Source organism: Barbus barbus, assembly GCF_936440315.1.
Source record: "Barbus barbus genome assembly, chromosome: 24".
Classification (NCBI taxonomy): domain Eukaryota; kingdom Metazoa; phylum Chordata; class Actinopteri; order Cypriniformes; family Cyprinidae; genus Barbus; species Barbus barbus.
Window position 1 is genome coordinate 28,383,945 of NC_136752.1, and position 21,500 is coordinate 28,405,444.

At 37.5% G+C, this 21,500-nt stretch overlaps 3 protein-coding genes across 4 annotated transcripts in view; 2 read left to right on the forward strand and 1 right to left on the reverse strand.

Moving 5' to 3' along the window:
• The first annotated feature begins 355 nt into the window (after positions 1–355).
• Positions 356–2,656, forward strand: LOC306843641 (thrombomodulin-like). The gene has a single exon (XM_079375230.1). The coding sequence runs from the start codon at positions 524–526 to the stop codon at positions 2,057–2,059; it is 1,536 nt and encodes a 511-aa protein (XP_079231356.1). The 5' UTR covers positions 356–523; the 3' UTR covers positions 2,060–2,656.
• Positions 2,657–6,685: 4,029 nt separating this feature from the next.
• On the forward strand, positions 6,686–10,253 carry LOC306844087 (toll-like receptor 5). The gene is made up of 2 exons (XM_079375979.1): positions 6,686–6,751; positions 7,454–10,253. Exon 2 carries the CDS (start codon positions 7,464–7,466, stop codon positions 10,101–10,103), a length of 2,640 nt encoding a protein of 879 aa, XP_079232105.1. The 5' UTR covers positions 6,686–6,751; positions 7,454–7,463; the 3' UTR covers positions 10,104–10,253.
• A 246-nt stretch (positions 10,254–10,499) lies between these two features.
• The window catches only part of LOC306844086 (protein dispatched homolog 1-like), a 67,704-nt gene continuing 56,703 nt past the window's right edge, over positions 10,500–21,500 (reverse strand). For both annotated transcript variants that reach the window (XM_079375977.1, XM_079375978.1), the window contains exons 3-8: positions 18,999–19,028; positions 17,522–17,645; positions 17,285–17,412; positions 16,242–16,339; positions 15,194–15,291; positions 10,500–15,089 (exon numbers count right to left, since the gene is read on the reverse strand). In XM_079375977.1, coding sequence (XP_079232103.1) covers positions 11,523–15,089; positions 15,194–15,291; positions 16,242–16,339; positions 17,285–17,412; positions 17,522–17,645; positions 18,999–19,028 — 4,045 coding nt within the window. In that variant the 3' untranslated portion in view covers positions 10,500–11,522. The remainder of the gene's footprint in view (positions 15,090–15,193; positions 15,292–16,241; positions 16,340–17,284; positions 17,413–17,521; positions 17,646–18,998; positions 19,029–21,500) is intronic.

Below are 21,500 nucleotides of genomic sequence, written 5' to 3' on the forward strand. Positions count from 1 at the left end.
TGTTAGCATTATTACAGTTAAATGAAATGGCCCCAAAAAGTATTTGGATGCCAAAGTCAGCCTTTATTAGCCTAATTCCACGTATTACTTGCCATTTCTTTGTATCATTTGTGAAATTTGGCAATTTTGAGTGAAAATTGTTTCACCACCTTTTATTAAATAGGCCTACTTAAAAAAAATAAATGGGGAAAATGTATTTGATCTATCTATCTATCTATCTATTTTAGGTGGTGTATAGCTTTACCAAAACATAGTTACGCGAAAAGGTGACATCTATTCTGGGTAACTAACTTAGAAATTAAATCCTCTAGATGAATATCGTGTGTCCAAACCCATGCGCCCAGCGAGCACAGGAAGAGAGAGAGAGAGAGAGAGGGATCTCTGCCAGATAACACGAACTTCCTTTCATTTTTGGAGACATGGATGTCATTATAAATGCTGCACGGCACACCTCGAACTCATTAACGTTCAGGCTGGTCACTTCTCCATAACTTGAAGACCGTTACATAACGCTCCAGCAGAGATGAGAGACATCATAGGAATGGCGCTGGCGCTCGTTGTTCTGGGGGTTCGAGGGGACAGTGACGGCTATTGTGTGGATGGAAAATGCTTCGTCGTCCACGTAGACAGTGCGAGTTTTGACGCTGCCCAGCTCTTCTGTGAAGCAAAAGGAGGACATCTGATGACCGTACCCACCGAAAAAGCAGCAGATGTTCTCGGTGGGTTGTTAAACGGCGCTTCTGGAGACTTTTGGCTTGGGCTGAAATACGCCGGCGATCAGTGTTCAAACTCAAATTATGGGTTAAAGGGATACAGATGGGTCACTGGAGACAACAAAACCCAATACGTCAACTGGAAAAGCGACTTGAGGGTTTGTTCTCCACTATGTGTTTCGGTATCACAAAAAGTTCTTAAATGGACCGAAAGACCATGCAATGACAGAATCGAGGGTTATTTGTGCGAATACGACAACCACGGTTACTGTCCGCCACTTAGCACCGATGCACCAGTCTCATATCAAACTATTTTCGGATTTACAGCAAAGGAAGAACTCAAAGAAATTCCTCAATACACCAACGGGACATTGCTGCAGCTGAGAACGAGACACATTTGCGTCGAAGGCGAGTGGCTTAAAGCACCTTGGAAATGTGATGATTTTGGTGGTGGATGCGATTATAAGTGCGATCAGAAAGGGCAAAGCTATGCCTGCAGCTGTCAGCCTGGATTCGAACTCGACAACAACGGAGTCACTTGCAACAAACAGGACAATGACTCTTGCGCTAAATGTGAACACGAATGCACGCGAGTCGGCGATGCATTCAAGTGCTCGTGCCGCACGGGATATCAATTAGGTGCAGATGGCAAGTCTTGCAAAGAATGTAAACCCGGCTTTCACATTGAAGATGGTGTTTGCGTTGATGACAATGAATGCGAGTCTGCACCGTGCGAGCACGACTGCATCAACACTGAAGGTGGCTATCGCTGTCAATGCTTTGAGGGGTTTATTCAGTTGATGGAGGACATGGACAAATGTAAAATGCACTGCGAGAAAAACAAATGCCCAGCTGAATGTGACCCCAACAACAACGCCCAGTGCAACTGCCCCGATGGTTTCCTACTTGAAGATCAGTTTTGCCTTGACATAGATGAATGCGACAGCGATTACTGTGACCAAGCATGTGAAAATACACCTGGTGGATATAAATGTTCTTGCGATGAAGGATACGTGCTTAAAGACAGCACCGAATGTATTAGAGAAGACTTTGAGGGTTCAGGCAGCTCGACGCCTTTTGATATTTTTACTCCTACGAGCAGATCTCCAACCGACAAGCCAGTGTCCATCTCAGCTGGCAGTCTTTTGGGAATAATGGTTTGCATTGTTGTTTGTATTCTTTTACTGGTCTGCCTCGCTCACTGCATAATGAGACGGCTTAGTAAAATGCACCATTACGATGTGGATAAAGGCCACGATGAAATCTTCGATTTTCAACAGGTGATCATTGAAAAACACTGTGCACAACAGACATTGCCAAGCAGATATATAAAGAGAGACACTTAGAGTCGGACGCCACACATATATTTGATTTAGTATGTAAACATAAATATATTAGGCATAGACAATGTCAGGAAAAATGATCTTGCACAAGTTTGAAGTCATGAATGTCAGTATTGCTGAATGTTGTTTTTTGAAGAGAATAAATGTTATATTTTAATATAACGTGTAGCAAATTTCATTTACAGTAACCTATCTGGGTTCGTCCTCTCTCTTTCTTTCTACAATCTGTGTCCAAATATGAAGATAGACTGGAAAATAGACAGTGCAACATTAATGAACATGATTTCTAAATGTTTTATTTATGTCATTGCCTTCCTACAGAAGTTTCTGCTGGTCTTCTGAGTAATGTTGGTAAATGACCCCCTCTAGTGGGCAGTAAGGAACTAGTTCAAGTGCCTTTATGTTAGTTGCTTCACACTCATACATTGCTCAAGTTAAATAAATATGTTGTTTTATCTTCAAGAGTGGCAAGAGTGAAGTCATTGCAGTTGGTATATCAGTTAACTAATCCTTCATCATTCCTGTTTTGCACAACTGTATACAATTTCTACGCTGTTTATATCTTTGTAAATAGGCTAAATAAACGATTAAAAGATTCTGAAACTGATCTAAGATTGATAAAATATTGCTACTAAACTTCCGACTTTATTCAATAAACTGAAATGGTTGTAGTTTTCCAGAGTTGCAGCCTTGAACCTGAAGAACTCCTTGCCGGAAAATGAATCGAGTCAGAAAGTTATTTCCTATTTCAGAAATGTTGGGAAACACAAATGAAATGAAGAGAGAGAGGACGGACAGTTGTTTATTTGACGCTGTATTAATATTCCGTTATTGAAACTCTCTCATTATTTCATGGATTAGCCTAGTGAACAAACCAGGTGAGACGCTAAATTATTGCTCTGTTATTATTCATGACTTCCAGTACATCTTTCAGATTGCTGCATGTATCCGATCTTTTCACGTCTCTGTGTTGCAGTAAATGCTTTTTCTTTTAAGTCAGTGAACTTTGAACTAGTTAACCAAACAATGAGTAAGATATAGGCTACTCAGTTCATTAACGTCTCAAAAAACGAAACCATTTTAATACTAAAATGCATGTGTTTTTTCCACAGAGCTCTCAGAATGGAATATATATTTATCGTTTTTGTATTGTGCATCAACACCGAAGTTGTGAAGTGCACGGTGTGTTCAGTTAATGGCTATGCCGTCTTCTGCATAGATAGAGGTCTTCATCATGTGCCAGAGCTGCCCACGCATGTCAATTATGTGGATCTGAGTTTAAACAGCATTGCTGAACTCAACGAAACATCTTTTTCTCATCTCGAAGATTTCCAAGTCCTTAAAGTGGAGCAACAAACCAGGTCTTGAGATCAGAAACAACACATTTAGAAGACTCTCCAAACTAATATTACTTAAACTAGACTACAACCGCTTCCTGCAAATACAAACAGGGGCTTTTAACGGATTATCCAACCTTGAGATTCTCACTCTCACTCAGCGCAGTTTAGATGGTTCTGTTTTGTCTGGTGATGTCCTTAAACCTCTGGTGTCTCTAGAGATGCTTGTCTTACGAGATAACAACATTCACAGAATCCAGCCGGCATCGTTCTTTTTAAGTATGAGGAGATTCCACGTTCTGGATCTCTCTTACAACAAAGTGAAGAGCATCTGTGAAGAAGACCTCCTCAGCTTTCAGGGTAAACATTTCACGCTTCTGACCCTTGCCTCTGTGACACTGCAAGACATGAATCTCTTTAGCACCCTCAGCTACCTCAGCCTGATAAAAAACCAGTTCCGTTGTGATTGCAACCTAAGGGATTTCCAAACATGGCTTAATCAAACCAATGTAATCTTTTCTCACTCCATTGAGGATGTGACATGTGCCAGTCCTGAGGACCAGTACATGGTTTCGGTCGTGAGATCCAGCATACAATGTGAGGATGAAGAGGATGAGAGGAGCGTTGAAAAACTGAGGCTTGTTCTTTTTATTGTCTGTTCTGCACTGATCATATCTCTCACTGCCAGCGCCATCATTTATGTCCATCGACGGGGCTACATCTTCAAGCTTTACAAAAAACTTATTGATAAACTTGTGGATGGAAAGCAACAGGAGCCCGATCCTGATCGATTCTTGTACGACGTGTATCTATGTTTCAGTTATATTAAGTGGGTAGAAAGAGCGCTGTTGAAGAGACTTGACTCTCAGTTCTCAGAGCAGAATACACTCCGCTGCTGCTTTGAGGAGCGAGACTTCATACCCGGGGAGGACCATCTTACCAACATGCAAAATGCTATCCAGAACAGTCAAAAAACCCTTTGTGTGGTGTCTGAACGTTTCCTGAAGGATGGTTGGTGCTTAGAAACCTTCAGTCTGGCACAAAAAAGGATGCAAGGGGAAGTTAAAGACATTCTGTTGGTGCTGGTTGTAGGGAACATACAGGTTACTAAAGTACGAACAACTGAGATCCTACATTGAGAACAGAACATACCTTCTGTGGCCCGACGACAGCCAGGACTTAGATTGGTTTTATGACCAACTTCTGCATAAAATAAAAAAAGACACCAAGGTTAAGCAAACCGAACAAACAATGGATGACGCAACAAACGTCCATACAAGCACAGCTGTATAATTGTGGTATGTGTGTTGATTATATATTTTGTACGATTTTTATTATTATTACATAAGATGCTTGTTATCATTACCAAATAATGCATAATGCAGATATAGATTAGGTACCATTTTCTCATGATTTCTGTTTATTAATATATAATTTATAATATTATAAAATAAAAATATTTGTTTGTGAACCTACTGATAATTTAAGTAAATGCCTGAAAACGTAATCTATAAATGTCACAACCTAAAAATGTTAACTGGGGCAAAAAAAGACTACACTGATATTCAAATTTATTTCTAAATACAAGCAAAAGGGCAAAAACAAGGAAGCCACTATAGTGAAAACACTGATGCAATATGACCTCATGCTTTTGGGTAATAACTGTTTGCACATTGTTAATGAAATTTGCAAAGAATTGTCAGAATTTATTAATTCTGTTTTTTATTTCTTGACCTGCGTGTACTCTGAACAGTTTGGAAATAGTAGCAATCACATGCCTGATTAAGTAAATATTAAATTGAAATCTTACCTTGTCAGTGAACTAATTCCACAGTCTTAATTGAGAAACTGATCATATTATAATCATGGTTGATCTCTCAATGCCATCTGGCATAATTTCCTGTTATGATCCCTTCATTTTAATAAGGCACACTGGAAAAAGAAAAGACAACACTGCAAAGGTAATATTAACATTGTGATTTATGTACAGAAAGCAATCTTTCAGTGACACCTTGAGCAAACATAGCTGACCAAAGTATAGCCTTCAAATTTCCCTTTGAAAGAAATGAGGATTAAACCATTTTGAAGTTGAGAGCTAAGGTCAGAAATGGAGACATTTGCTGTTAAATGCATGACACTTGTCTTAGTACCCAGATGTTCTGCTGGTAATCTTAACAGTATCAGTGTGTGATTTTCATATATATATATATATATATATATATATATATATATATATATATATATATATATATATATATATATATATATATATATAGATCCACCACCATAAAGTGTAGGTTAATTGCCATCTACGACTAATTGTATATTGTATTTATTGCACACAATCTGATGGCCTCATTTAACAGCAGGTTCTTCTTTATAGAAACATGTAGGAAGTTGCTTAAAATATCCTCAGATTGAGAAGTCAGGTTGATTATGCAATCAAAAATACTTTTTTTTTTTTTGTTGTTGGCTTTGATAGTTACTTTCTGGCCTAACTCTCTTCTTACTCCATGCGTTGCATGATTAAATAACAAAACATGGGAAAGAGAGCAGGAAAACAAACACACAATATCTAAAAACTAGGCTAATTTATAGCTTTCAGAGAAGACAAAATATATAGTTCTTTTTGAACGCAGTCTTGCTATAAATTCTTACCCTTGAATGGATTAGCTTTGCAGGCATCTTCTCTCCAGATTCAGTCGGTCATTAAACAAAAAACAATGTTATGTTTCAGGGTCGACAATTCAGGGTTTTTAATATCTAAAAAGTACATACTCGAGCGCTTAAAAATAAATAAATCGTCATGTGAATAGGAGTCCTCAGAGTGACCGTTAATTTTTGAATTATAAGCGCCCGCGCTTTTTTTGTGAGTATGAGCCGACTTAGCAGCCAATCATTGTCGACTTGATTCTTAACCATGTTCATCTAAATTAAATTATTTGCTGAACTTAACTATTTTTCCTCTAGTTATCGTCAGAATACAGGAAGATGGGTTAAGTATGATAAAATATCCAATATGACTGCAATTGATTTTATAGATATAATTGTTCCTTTAATGAATTAAAGTTATATAATAACACGGGCTGCCTCTATAGTATACATACAGCAACTTATACAAGTTGAGCTCGGTGCAGAGAGGAGCAGACTACTGCACTTTAGAACCACAAAGAAAAGGCAGCGGGAGATTGTTCAATACTCACACTTACCGGAAAATGAGTCACTGGGTCAGAAAGTTATTTCCTATTTCAGAAAGGTTGAGAAACGCACATGAAACGAAGAAGGGGGAGAGAACAGAGGAAGAACTCCACATTATCGCCGCTGAACAGGGTAACACTATGGATTAATGACCGAAGAGGTAAGACGCTAAACTATAGATCGGTTATTTTTAGTATTAATGAACTTTGCAGTAGATAGCTTTCACATGTATCAGATCATTGATAGTAAAATCTCGTAAGAATGTAATGAATTTCACATTAAAAACTTATTTTTTCCCCCTAAAGTCACTGGATTTTGAACTATAAGCAAACAATTAAGATAAACGTGTGATATAGAAGTAGCTGTAGGCTACATACATACAGTAGTCAACATGTGAAGTGGATCAAAAAAGTTAATCAAAGTTGTCCTAAGACAAGAACGTATTTTGGTTTTAGGACAACTTTGATGAAAGGACTTGATCCATTTCAAATGTTGACTACTGTATGTATGCATGTAGGCTATGTATGTATGTATATGTGTATATATATATATATATATATATATATATATATATAGTTCTGTGGTTTTAGTCTTAACTATATTATGCTTGGATTGCATTTCATAACTATGACCTACTTTTTTGGTGTCCACAATTGCAAACCTAAATTGCACATTTTAAAGGAATACTTTACCCAAGAAAGAACATTTTGCCATCATATACTCACCCTTGTGTTTCTGACTTTCTTCTACTGCATGGAGTAGGCTAAAAAAGGAACATATTTGAGTAACTGATAACATAATTGTCTTTTATGGGTGAACTATTTTAACATTCGTTTGCATAACATGTTTTTTTTTTCTACAGTGATATCAGAATGGCAGCAAGACAAACATTATCTCTGATCCTCCTTGGATTATGCATGGGCACTCAAATTGTGAAATGCACCTCGGTGTGTTCAATTGATGGCTCTGTTGTCCTTTGCACAGATAAAGGCCTTCAAGAGGTGCCAGAGCTGCCCACGCATGTAAATAACGTGGATCTGAGTAACAACAGCATTGCTGAACTCCATGAAACATCATTTATCCATCTGGAAGGTCTACAAGTCCTCATACTGATGCGCCAAACACCGGGGCTTGTGATCAGAAACAATACATTCAGAAGACTCTCTAATTTAACGTCACTTAAGCTAGACTACAACCACCTGCTGGAAATGGATACTGGAGCGTTTAACGGATTATCCAACCTTAAAAATCTCACTCTCACTCAGTGCAGTTTAGATGATTCTATTTTGACCAGTGACGTCCTCAAACCTCTAGTGTCTCTAGAGATGCTTGTCGTACGTGAAAACAACATTCAAAGAATCCAACCGGCATCGTTCTTTTTAAGTATGAGGAGATTCCATGTGCTGGATCTCTCTTACAACAAAGTGAAGAGCATCTGTGAAGAAGACCTCCTCAGCTTTCAGGGTAAACATTTCACGCTTCTGACCCTTGCCTCTGTGACACTGCAAGACATGAATGAGTACTGGTTAGGATGGGACAAGTGCGGAAACCCATTTAAGAACATGACCATAACTGTATTGGACCTATCTGGAAACGGCTTTAATGTTAACAATGCAAAGCGATTTTTTAATGCAATCACTGGTGCCAAAATCCAAAGTCTAATTTTCAGTAACATTTGCAGCCTGGGCAAATCATCTGGTAATAATTCAAAAGATCCAAACAAATTCACATTCAAGGGTCTTGAGGCGAGTGGTATTAAAACTTTTGATCTGTCCAATTCAAGTATTTTTTCTCTGTCATATTCAGTATTTAGTTATTTGCCAGATCTAGAACAAATGACATTAGCACAAAGTCAGATCAACAAGATTGAAAGCAATGCATTTTTGGGGATGACAAATTTACGGAAGCTAAACCTGTCTGTAAACTTCCTGGGTAATATTAATTCAGAAACTTTTAAAAATCTAGAGAAACTTGAGGTGCTTGATTTGTCATATAATCATATATGGATACTTGGATTTGAGTCATTTCAAGGACTTCCAAATCTACTCATCCTAAATTTAACAGGAAATTCTATCCTTCATGCACACAGATTTGCAACCCTGCCAAGCCTAGAAAAACTCTACTTGGGTGACAACAAAATTATATATGCGTCCAATTTACTCAACATTGCCACGAACCTCAAAACCCTTTACCTGCAGTTTAACAAAATATTTTCCATGTCAGAGCTCTACACGGTACTAGAGAAATTTCCTCAAATCGAGGAAATTATTTTTCGAGGTAACGAACTTGTTGATTGCCCTGAAGACAAACATAAAGTGCTTTCGCAAAAAATACAAATCCTTGATCTTGCAATTGCAGGTTTGGAAGTTGTCTGGCTAGAAGGAAAATGTTTAAATGTATTTAATGACCTTCACCAGTTGGAAGTGCTTTATCTGAGTTACAACAGACTGCAGTCGCTTCCCAAAGATGTTTTCAAAGACCTCACCTCTTTGGTCTTTTTGGATTTGTCCTTCAATTCTTTGAAGTACCTTCCTAATGGTATTTTCCCTAAAAGTCTACAATATCTTAATCTAGAATATAACTCAATTTATTCAGTAGATCCAAATCTCTTTAACACCCTCAGCTACCTCAGCCTGCTGGGCAATGATTTTCATTGTGATTGCAACCTAAGGGATTTCCAAACATGGCTAAATCAAACTAACGTAACCCTTTTTCACCCCATTGAGGATGTGACATGTGCCAGTCCTGAGGATCAGTACATGGTTTCGGTCGTGAGATCCAGCATACAATGTGAGGATGAAGAGGATGAGAGGAGCGTTGAAAAACTGAGGCTTGTGCTTTTCATTTTCTGTTCTGCACTGATCACATTATTCACTACCTGTATCATCATTTACATCTGTCAACGGGGCTACATCTTCAAGCTTTACAAAAAACTTGTTGATAAACTTGTGGATGGAAAGCAACAGGAGCCCGATCCTGATCGATTCTTGTACGACGTGTATCTATGTTTCAGTTCCAGTGATATTAAGTGGGTAGAAAGAGCGCTGTTGAAGAGACTCGACTCTCAGTTCTCAGAGCAGAATACACTCCGCTGCTGCTTTGAGGAGCGAGACTTCATACCCGGGGAGGACCATCTTACCAACATGCAAAATGCTATCCAGAACAGTCAAAAAACCCTTTGTGTGGTGTCTGAACGTTTCCTGAAGGATGGTTGGTGCTTAGAAACCTTCAACCTGGCTCAGTGCAGGATGCTCGTGGAACTTAAAGACATTCTGTTGGTGCTGGTTGTAGGGAACATACCGCAGTACAGGTTACTAAAGTACGAACAACTGAAATCCTACATTGAGAACAGAAGGTACCTTATGTGGCCTGATGACAGCCAGGACTTGGAGTGGTTTTATGACCAACTTCTGCATAAAATAAGAAAAAACACCAAGGTTAAACAAACAAATGACAAGGAGGTCAAAAACAATCCTGAAGCAGCACATGTTCATGCAGACACAGCAGTGTAACTGAAGAACTTCATATGGACATACCTTTCTTTGCTCTTGGCGAGGTTCTCATCCATCCTACTGTGTTTGACCTGCTTTCTTTTGGACAATAATGAAGTGTATTAAGCTTGACACCATACTGAACTGTATAGATATAAAAGTTTATTTTGTATAATCCAAAATGTTCAGTAGCATGAACTTCTTGGTCAGTTGGTGTAAACGTCAGTGGAACTGTGACATTACAGATACATCTATAATTAGATGAATAGATTACACCGTAATTGCTTTAAATAATGTTTTACATATGTAAATAGTACACCTTTCATTTTTATTTTCATATTGTTTCAGGATTTGGCACATTAAGTTGAATAAATCATATTGTGTGTTACAATTCACATGTGTCCAAATATCTGTGGGACAATACTTGGTTTTTAAATAAAATGTGACTTTTAAAGATAATGTACTAAACTTATTGCTGTTTTGCATTGTTATTTGAATAAACCTTGGCATACAGCAGATGGTTACTGCTAAAAAGGACAAATCAGAGGACAAATGTTGGATACAATACATAATTTTTACAACTGGTACCAGTTCTTTGAAATTCACCAAATTTTGTGTTATATATTTAAATTATGATTAATATCATCATCATTATTACACCAGATAGCAGCCTTTATTGGTACACCCAATATTACCAAATAACAGAAAATTTGTAAAAATGTGTGATTATCTTTCTATTAAAAAACAACATAACAGATCCGAATTTCTCAGATGAGAGATTTGCCGTACATGTCAAGGACACGTGACACTTAGAAGACTTAATTCTGCATGTAGTATATTTGACAAAAACAATTTTCTTTTGTGTGAAGTCACATAAACCGACTCAATCTCCCTGAAGTCCTGAGGCTAATGTAAATGTTTGCACACTGCAGGAGGAAGTGGTTTTATCTGAGAAACTGGAAAAAAAGCAGACGACTTTAAAACAAAGCCCAATGAGTCTTTCAATTCACCATCACAGAAACTATTTAAGTTTGCATGTGAAGTATTAAAAACTTTATAAGCAAAACATTACAATCAGCATCAATGAAAAAGTGCATTATTCAAATACATACACAACACATAAAATATACAAATTCATATGAAATGTGCAGGAAAATAATTCTGATTATGTTTTTCTGTTCCCATGAAAAAGTGATGGCCTGTGGCCAGACATTAAAAAATAATCTAAAACAGATGTCACACGAATAATACAAGCCATTGGGTCAAAATAGTGTCCTCTTAAATCAGACAAAAGTTTTCCTTGACGTCATGTCACAATTCCCATGCACATAATGTCAAGAAACTCTTTCCTGTCAGGAAACAACCCAGTTGCTTTTCTGTGCTAAATCTTAATATGGCAATACATTCTGATATCTCGATCTAATGCTCTAATTTTGAATGTTAGCATAAACTCTCAGATGAGGCTTTTGAATGAATGGCAATAGTAGGCACGCTGGTTTTTGGCTTGTGAAACTCTACAGAATTGCACTTCGCTTTTACAGTCTTTTTAAAACAGTTAAATTTTTTGGGAGATACAGGCTCTGCCCTTTCATTATTGTCTTTGTTACTCAGATTGCATTTGACACTTTCTTCCGGTACCACTGGAATTGCTTCGTGAAGCTCACGACTGTCCTGCAGAAAAACACAAGTGCCATTTGCTTTTGTTTTTATATGGTTCCGTGGTATCTTTTGAGGGGTCTGGGAATTTAATGATAGGTCCCCTGTCTTCTGTGTATCGTGATTAACAGTACAGACTCGAGTTGTGTCAGGCAAAGTGCAGTGCTGAACATCTGGAAACTGAATGTGAGCTGAAAAGTTCTGGCTCTCTGGTAGAGGTGAATTGGGGCCACATGCATTTTTGTGAGACTCGTCATGCACTGCAGTATCGGACAACAGTGCCTGATGCAAAAGGTGCACTGCTTGCATGCCGTAGCCCCCGGGGAAACATCTGTGAGGGGTTGGCCTTGATGTTTGGCTCTGTGAGCAGTGTTGGAAGTGGCCACAGTTTATGAAGCAGCCAGTGGGAGTGTGCGTTGTGTCTCGTGAGGACTGAAGGTTCTGACCCACAGGTAAGTGATTGGCCTGTTTAGCAGGGCATCGGTTGCTGCAAGGATGGTAAGGAGTCCTTTGTCGCTCCCTCATATACTGATGCATGGAGTTTTCACAGGTGCACCTCGTACTGTACGCGTATTGATGAAGATGTGAATGTTCAGTTCCTGGTAAGCCATGTTCAATCTCAGGACTGGGTTCTCCTGGGTCGGTGCAGCTTTTCAAGGTTGAATGATGAGAAGTGACGCCATTATGCAACGGCGTGCATGCTCCCTGTTCCTCATCAGAAGCCTTTTCCTCATTCCTGACATTCAATGCCAAGGGCTCAAGCTCATAGTGTTCGTGTCGACCCTCATTTCTTGCGTTATCTGTCTGGTACTTGCTTGTGTAGCAAGCACCAAGTTTACCTTGACTCAGATTAGATTGGTTTTCAGATGTGCTCTCTGAAAAATCATAGCACTGGAGTTTCTTTGGCAAAGGAATCTGTCCACAGGTGCCCTGAGGTCCCAAACAACGACACATGCATTGAAAGAAAAATGTAGCAAATGCCCAACTAATGCACATGATTAGCATTAAAAACGTGCCGAGTTGAGTGTAGGCCAAAACTGTGGATGGCATCATCATCGCACCGGCTACAAAGGTTGTGAGTGCTGCCATCGCTATAGCTGAGCCCATTCTGCTCAAGGAAAATACAACCTTCCCTTCCCTGTCCGGTTCTGGTGCAAGGCGGTACGCCACTCCATAATGGACAGCAAAGTCCACAGAGAGGCCTACAGCAACTGAGATGGTCACTGATTCAAGCACATTTAGTTCCCAACCCAAGAGCACCAGCGACCCAACTGTGACAAATATGGTTCCGGCAATGGATATGATGGCATAGAAGCTGATGATGATATTCCAGGTGGTCAGAAGCATAACACTGAAGGCCACTACCACCGACAGTGCCATAGCGATAAGAGTCCCATCTGATAAGCTGTCTTGCAGGTCGTAGAAATCCAGGTTGCTTACAAACCATCCGTAGCTCAGTCCTTCAGGAGCATCCGTCAGCTCCTCCTGAATCCAAACATCGACTTCTCTATAGAACTGATGCATCTTCTCGTATGCCAGAGTGAAATGGTAGGTACTCTGAAATTCGAGCACAATTGCTCGTATTGTGTCATTGATGTCAAACCTTGGCCCTGGAGTCTTGCTGTCAAGGTGGTAGATGGTGCTTCGGTCAAGCTCCATAATAGCCCGTTTGATGCACAGCTCAAAGACGTCTTGCCGGTAAGGGAATGTGGATTGACTACAACAGGGATAGACGGACGCTTCTTCACAGTCTTGGTTTTCCATCCATTGCTTGAAAGTCTCCATGAAGCAGCTGGTGAAGTCTTGCTCCTCAGACTGGAACACGAAGCTCTGGTTCCTAAGCTTCTGGCAGAAGTTGAGAATCCATACCTGACTTGCAGGACTTGCAATGTTGAAGGTTGTGTCGAGTGTTAGTTTACCTTTGTTTTTGGGGTTCAGCGGATCTCCACTGTCAACTGGAGTAACTCCCCAAATGATGGTTATTGGCATGTGGAGGTCTTCCCCATGGTTCACCCGTTCGAACATGAAGAGTTTTTTGTATTCAGCATCGTAGCGTTCAAAGGGATGGGAAGAGCGGAAAACCTGAAACTCAGACAACTCCAGAGAGGGCAATTTCATTTTGGGATTCACGCAAACAACGTAGGCACCACCCACTGTAATTGCCAGGAACCACAAGAGCCACAAGTAGCGCAACTTGATTACGATGCAAGGCAAAACTTTCTCAAAGAATATCCGAGAGGCCTCTGAGATGCTAAAAAGACACTTGTTGACCATCTGGCACAGGCTTGTCCAGAACGGCGTAGCACCCTGCGTCTGGTGGTGTTGTGACCGAGAACATGTAAAGAGGTTGACCAGGTACCGTTCATGTAGGACCACCACAGCTGGCAACCAGGTGACCATCAGTATGTAGTTAACCAGGATAGCAGTACCAGCATATACACCAAAGCATCGGATGGCAGTGATGTTGCTCACATAGTTGGCATAGAATGCAGCAGCTGTGGTGAAGCTGGTGACAAACATTGAAAGCGCCGCGTGCTGAAGCGTCACGCTTACTATTTCAGAAAGTTCAGAATTGGGTTTGTCAAACTTTGTGTAGTTCCAGACATCGCAGAGCACAAAGGCATCGTCGGCGCCAATTCCAACAAGTATGATGAGCGCGGTGAGGTTCATAAAGGGGAAAAAATCAAAGTTGAAGACCACACGGTAGAGGAAGTACGAGACGATGAGCGAACTGATAATGGCAAACATGGTCATAAGGGTGATGAACATTGATCTCGTGTAGATGCACATGACTACCAGCACGATCACAATTGCTATTGCGGGATACATGGTATCGGTTAGAAGGTAGTCCTGAAATAAGTTGTGTTTTATTCCAAATTCTATTCCTGTGATGGTCGTGATCCCATCGGAGGAGTTCCAGTTCTCAAAGTTGTCCAAGTAAATGTTCATCATTGTTTCACCTTTCTCCGTCGGGGAGAAGAGCATGCTGTATTTGAGGTTAGGTGGAAGGTAGTCCATGTTCTTCGGATTCAGAAAGTCTTTGTCCACCAAAAAGTGAAAAATCTGATATACGGCGTTGTATTTTGTACATTTCCGTGGCACATTACCACACTTGAGGTCCTTCTTACGGGTCGTCATATCCCAACACTCAGGACCAAGAGTGCCATTGTGGTAATACTTTGCACAGGAGCGCAGGATTTTTAGGGTGTGGGAAACATCTTGCTCCGTGATCTTTTGGCAGGAGGACTTGTTAGTAAGGACGGCTATGTAGTTCCCAAGTGTCCAGCTGGGACAGCATGAAGCAGCAGTGGTGCGCTGACACAGATCCAAGTACTGGGGATGGGAGCGAACCTAAAGGACCAGACATGAAAAACAGCAGTAAAACACCCATTTCCAACATCCCATTATGCATCTGCAAATGGTATAATCAATATTTGCATTGCAATTATACATACCCGTGTATTGTCAAAATTGCACATGGATTTTATTGCCTGTATATTCCACAAGTTCTTTCCCTCTGCAGATGCAAATACGATTCGGGAATAGCTGTCACCTGTGGAAAGACAACGTTTGGTGGTTAAACACTCACAGAAAAAAAAGGAACAAAATCTGTCACTTGGGCGGTAACTTTTCAAAAGGAAAAAATATGATACTTTAAGTTACTAATATGTACACTTTAGTTACTAAAATATGTACCTTTATAACGTACTTGTATGCACCCTTTAGGGGTAAATAAGGTACAAATGTATATCCCTTCTGAAAGGGTACTGCTCCACTCCAGTCAAAGCTTTTGTACCTTTTTTTCCCTGAGAGTGAACCAAAATCCAGCAGCCTTTCTCCATGAGCCACTAGGTGGCAGATTTGATTCATGTCAACTCGTCTCACTCGAGAGGATGTAGTACTAGGTATTTAACATTTGTGCTTAATTTTGTCAGCATACTATTGACTCCAGAAGTAATACATTTGTTACAGTACACAAAATAAATTTTTAGCAGTTAATTAGGTTAATGTTAAATATAAACAAACAGATAGAAATAGTCAAATAGTCCTAGAAATTAAGTGCATAACATGCATAAAACACAGTAAACTATATATATATATATATATATATATATATATATATATATATATATATATATATATATATATATATATATATATATATATATAGAGAGAGAGAGCGAGAGAGAGAGAGAGAGAGAGAGCGAGAGAGAGAGCGAGAGGTAAATCTTGGTTCATATTCATTTACATATACAGTTTTTACCATTAAAAGTTGTATAGATTAAGATTAACATTATAAACAACCAGCAATAGTTTATAAATCTGCATAAACCAAGCTTAATAAATACTCTAAAAAAAAAAATTTTTTTGTTTTTTTTTTTTGTTTGGACACACCAAATTCAGCTTTGCCATCACAGGAATAAATTACATAATAAAATAAAATAGAAAACAATTCTTTTAAACTGACTGTTTTTACAGTATTTTTCAGAATACAGAACTCACCTGGTACATCACAGAAGAAACTGTCTTTACTAAAATCCCACTCAGCTTGTCTTTTCTTTCGATCATTACGATCCTTGGACCACCTGTCATCTTGGTGACTGAAACACAGGAGAGTATTTACAAACTAAATCAATGTATTTAACCGCTCTGCATGAAAAAAAATAGTTAAAACAAATATATATATGTATAAAATAAAATATGCTATCTGATCTGACTGTGGTCTATATACAATTGCTCTTTATGTTGAAAGTTTTTCAGATAAAGCCTCAAATCCATGTCACCCAAAACCACATCTGATTCTTGTCGGATTTAGACAGCTTTAATGAAACAAAAAACCTCACTAATTATTCATTCCAGAGCACACTGCGTTATACAATTTCAGCCTCCTCACATTGTTGCCATTAGAGATCCGCGATTGAAATGACCGTTATCATTATCACTGACAGAGGGCAGTACTACTGCTGACAGCACATCCTGTTCCACAGACAGGAAGTCTCTTTAATCAGAGGGAAGACGCCTATGCACATGCTAAGACGAAGTCGTGCCTTACAGATGCTCATTCTCTCTCGGACTGATTCTGTCATGATCCGTAATCCAGTTCACAATGATCCGGATCAGAGTCATGATACAGCCAACACAGATCGCATTACCAAGCACTGCTGTTCAGGAGCAAAAGAAATGCATATAAAGTGGCCCCAAAAAGAATCTGATTGTCATTGCATTCAATAACCAACATTTTAAGACAGTATATTGACTTTATAATGCACATATAAAAGCAAAAAGCTAAAAATGCAATGTAATAAAAGCCTAGTTTCTCATGAGCTGTCCATTTAGCAATGTGCATTTAAAGATGCATATTTGCAAATAAAATATAAATAGGTCATGTTCCCTACTGCAAAACCAAAATCCCACAGACGCACCAATTTGGACCAATCCTGGCCTGACTCCTAATCCTCGCTTGGCTCACGTCACTCATCTAGTGTTGTTCTGGATGAATACGAACAGGAAAATATGGTTATCAGATAAGAAGTGGACTCTGTTACCTTTTGGCCTGCTCATCTGCGTATTTGAAGGGGTAGTTGGCCAGCGTTGCCTTGTAGCCTGTGTTTTTCACCATGTTGTTCCATGTTACAAGGCGCTGGCCTATTGCAGTGCCTCTCGGTTCAAATCCCTAATAAGAGAAATTACAACAAATCTTCACTCAAATTGCACATAAAATCAACATGAAAGTCTGAAAATGTCAATATCCTATAAAGACCAAAAAAGATCCTTGTGCGCACCTGCAGTGGATTTGAGAAGTTAGGCAGGTCAGGCACGAGGATACCGACCAGCGCACAAACCACGATGAGAACGGTACACACCCCCAACACCACCACCGGCCAATCAGCAATGAGCTCCGCATAACTGCAATTGAGGGAGATTCATAGATCATATGCATATAATATATATATATATATATATATATATATATATATATATATATATATATATATATATATATATATATATATATATATATATATATATATATATATATATATATATATATATATATATATATATATATATATATAAATAAAATAAAACTGTATCCTACATACTGTCCAGCCTCTGTTATACAAGCGCAAATCATGAAAACAACATTGTACATACATTATATTTATAATTTTGTTTTTACATTTTAATTTATTTAAAAAATCTTAATTTAAAATTGACATTTTTTTTTAAACAAATTATAATTTAAAACATTTTTATTAGTTAAACCTCTTCCATTAATTGAAATTGTAATGTAATATATTGTAATACTGCAATATAATCAAAAAGATTTACTGATATTGTAAGTATTTCTTTAGAATAATAAAAAAATAGAATTTTATATTTGTATTGTATAATGCTTACATTTGAACAAGAAAAATTAACATTTTTGAAAAATATTTTACTCTCGATTTATATATATATATATATATATATATATATATATATATATATATATATATATATATATATATATATATATAGATAGATAGATAGATAGAGAGAGTAAAATATTTTTCAAAAATGTTAATTTTTCTTGTTCAAATGTAAGCATTATAAATCAAATCAATTATAAAAAGTAAATCAATTATATTGCAGTATTACAATATATTACATTACAATTTCTATTAATGGAAAAGGATTAACTAAAAATTAAGACTAAAATATCTTTTTTTAAATGTGAAATTGTTGTGAGCATTATATACAATAAAAAATATAAAATTCTATTTTTATATATTTTTTTAATTTGATTTACATTTTTACTTTATGCAATTATTACTTTTAAAAAAATTATATTGCAATATTACAGTATATTATATTACAATTTCAATTAATGGAAGAGGTTTAACTAATAAAAATTGTAAAAAAAAAATTGAATTTGTTTAAAAAAAAAAGTCATTTTTAAATAAATTAAAATGTAAAAAAAAATTATAAATATAATGTATGTACAATGCTGTTTTCATGATTTGCGCTTGTATAACAGAGACTGGACAGTATGTAGTATACAGTTTTATTTTATATATATATATATATAAATAAATAAATAAAGAGAGAGAGATTACAAGTTTAATGAAAAACAAAATCAACACTAAAAATTTGTTTTTTTATTTACATTATTTTAAATGACAGAAAGATAAAAATAAAAAAAATAACTAACTAAAATGTAATTAAAAATATTATATTATAATAATAAAAAATAAAATAAAATAAAATAAACCCTACCTTTTAGGAAACCGGAAAGGCCTTGGAGGGCTGAAAGATAAAAGTACCATAAATCAGGATTAGATTTAAGTGCCAAACAGTGGATTAAAACTACCTGTGTGGAGAGACGTTTTTTCATGAAAGTGTATTTTTAACCACACGCCGTAAGTAGTCTAGAGCTCTCCGTTCAAACACACATTCCTGTGGGGAAATCACAGCTGTCTCCACGTTTCTTCTTGCTGCTTTTCCAAATCAAAACCATCATGGATATTCATATTAGAGGCTCTGCTTTAACACATCAAAACAGCATCACCATGCGCCCAATGCTCAGCTGTTCACAATCAGCCGCCTTCATGCATTTGTGTAATATAAAGACGCATTAATGGCCTGTGCATGCAGGTGCATTGAGAGAATAGCACAAACGGTGCAAGATGCTAAATACTCTAAAAATAAGCAACAGTAATAATGATGCCACCACTAATAACAAAGCAGCAGTCCTTGAAGAACCACAACGACAACAACCAATATTGCTCTCTTCGAGGATGAGAGCAGTAGGGTCACAGGGCCAAGAGGTGGCTGTAATTTTCTTCCTCGTTGTCTTAAAAGGGAATCCATGGAATGCTATAATTAGTGGTTGCTATGGCACTGAGAGGCACAGATGAACAAAAGCCACTGGCAAGAATTTTTCACCACAGGGCGACTTCTAGAGAGGCTATAAATCCCTTTGAAAGTTCAACGGACACGTTAATACAACAACCAGATGTTGCAAGCACACAGGCTTTAAGCATCTGCATATTCGGCTCAAGGTGAGTCCCATTAGGCTTTAAAAACAGAGAGGTGCACGTCCTTCTCCGTGCAATCAGAGAAAAGTACATGCAGACAGCCGATAATCAAATAACCAAACCCAAAAGTAAATAACGAGGAGCAGATTTCCTCCGCTTCCTGTGCAAACGCAGCAAGGACAGGGGGGAAAAAACCAATGCAATGATTTATAAAGTGTGCTATCAGCGAACGCTCCATGTTTGGGCCACAGACTGTGGAATTCAGGGGCGTGAATGAGAGATGGTCCAAAATGGAATAACATTTATGAGATATCACGATGGATTATTCCACTGGAGTGCAACAGTTCTTCAACACTATTTGGGAGTTTCCCCCTGTGTGATTTGGAGATTATTATTTCATATTTGGATGTGTGCAACGTTTGTTCTCTGGTTAGCCTGAAAAGAAAGAAATTAGTTCAGTATTTTAGTGTACACTCTTACAAATCAAGGTTTCTTGTTGGCATTGATGGCTCTATGAAGAACCTTTAGCATCCATGGAATCTTTACATTCCACAAAATGTTATTTATAATGGAAAAAAAGATCTTTAGATTATTAAAATGTTCTTCGCAGTAAGAGAAAATGTTTCTGAAAGGTTTTCTGGGGAACCAAAAGAAGTTTTTTTCTCTTGCATCACTGCAAAAACTATGGAAGCCTGTTTCCACTACAGAATTAAGAAATAATAAAGGTAATTGCCACTTTTTCCTCACAATTCAGACTATTTTTTTCCCTCAGAACGGAGTTTATTTCTCGTGAGATAAGAAGTTGCAATTACCTTTATTTTATGTAAACGGAACTGAGAGATGTGAACTTTAGAAGATGATTGTGAGATATAAGTTCTTTCAATTCAAGAAAAAAAGTCATAATTGTAAGCTGAAATCGTGATAAAATAAACTTGCAACTGTGAGAAAAAAGTCAGAAATGTGAGATTTAAAGTCGCAATTAAAAACAATTGTGAGATGTAAACACTGAATTCTCAGGAAAAAAATGTCAGAATTGTGAGATATAAACTCAAAATTGCGAAAAAGTAATAATTTGAAGTTCTGACTTTTTTACCTTTTTTATTTAATATAAATGGAATTTATATTTATATCTCTCAGAACTCTCAATTCTGTGAAAAAAGGCAGAATTGTGATATATAAACTCTCAATTACCTTTTTATTTTATATAAACAGAACAGAGATGTAAATCCAAAGTCAGAATTGCAAGACAAACTTACAATACTGTGATGTATAAACTAATAGAAAGAATTGTTTGATTACTTTATATAAACGATTGTGAGATATAAACTCAGAATTCTAAGAGCATATTTGGTTCAGTCCCTTTACTGTTAAATTGTTTTTGGTATGCTTCAATCTTCTCAAGTCATGTTTTTAGAATAGTGCATCCAAAATAACAGCAATTCTAAAACACCAGTCATGTCAATGCCATATTCTGCATGGCTCATTTTGTAGAAAAATGTTATTGTTGTTAGAACAAACAAATGTTTATGGATGAAGAGGTTAATTAATAAAGACAATACAAGGAAGAGAGGTCAAACAACAGTGTGGTGACGGGGTGAAACGGTAGTTGAAGGGCAGAGGTCAAAGAGGGAGCAGCAAAAAAAGCATGGCTTAAAATAGAAAACAACAAAAAACATCAGTCTAATACATTCACAACTGATTAAACTGTGTGTGATAATCAACTGCCTGACTTTCTCAGCTG

Coding starts and splice junctions, on each gene's coding strand:
- LOC306843641 (XM_079375230.1), top strand. CDS start 524: ATGAGAGACATCATAGGAATGGCGCTGGCGCTCGTTGTTCTGGGGGTT.
- LOC306844087 (XM_079375979.1), top strand. CDS start 7,464: ATGGCAGCAAGACAAACATTATCTCTGATCCTCCTTGGATTATGCATG.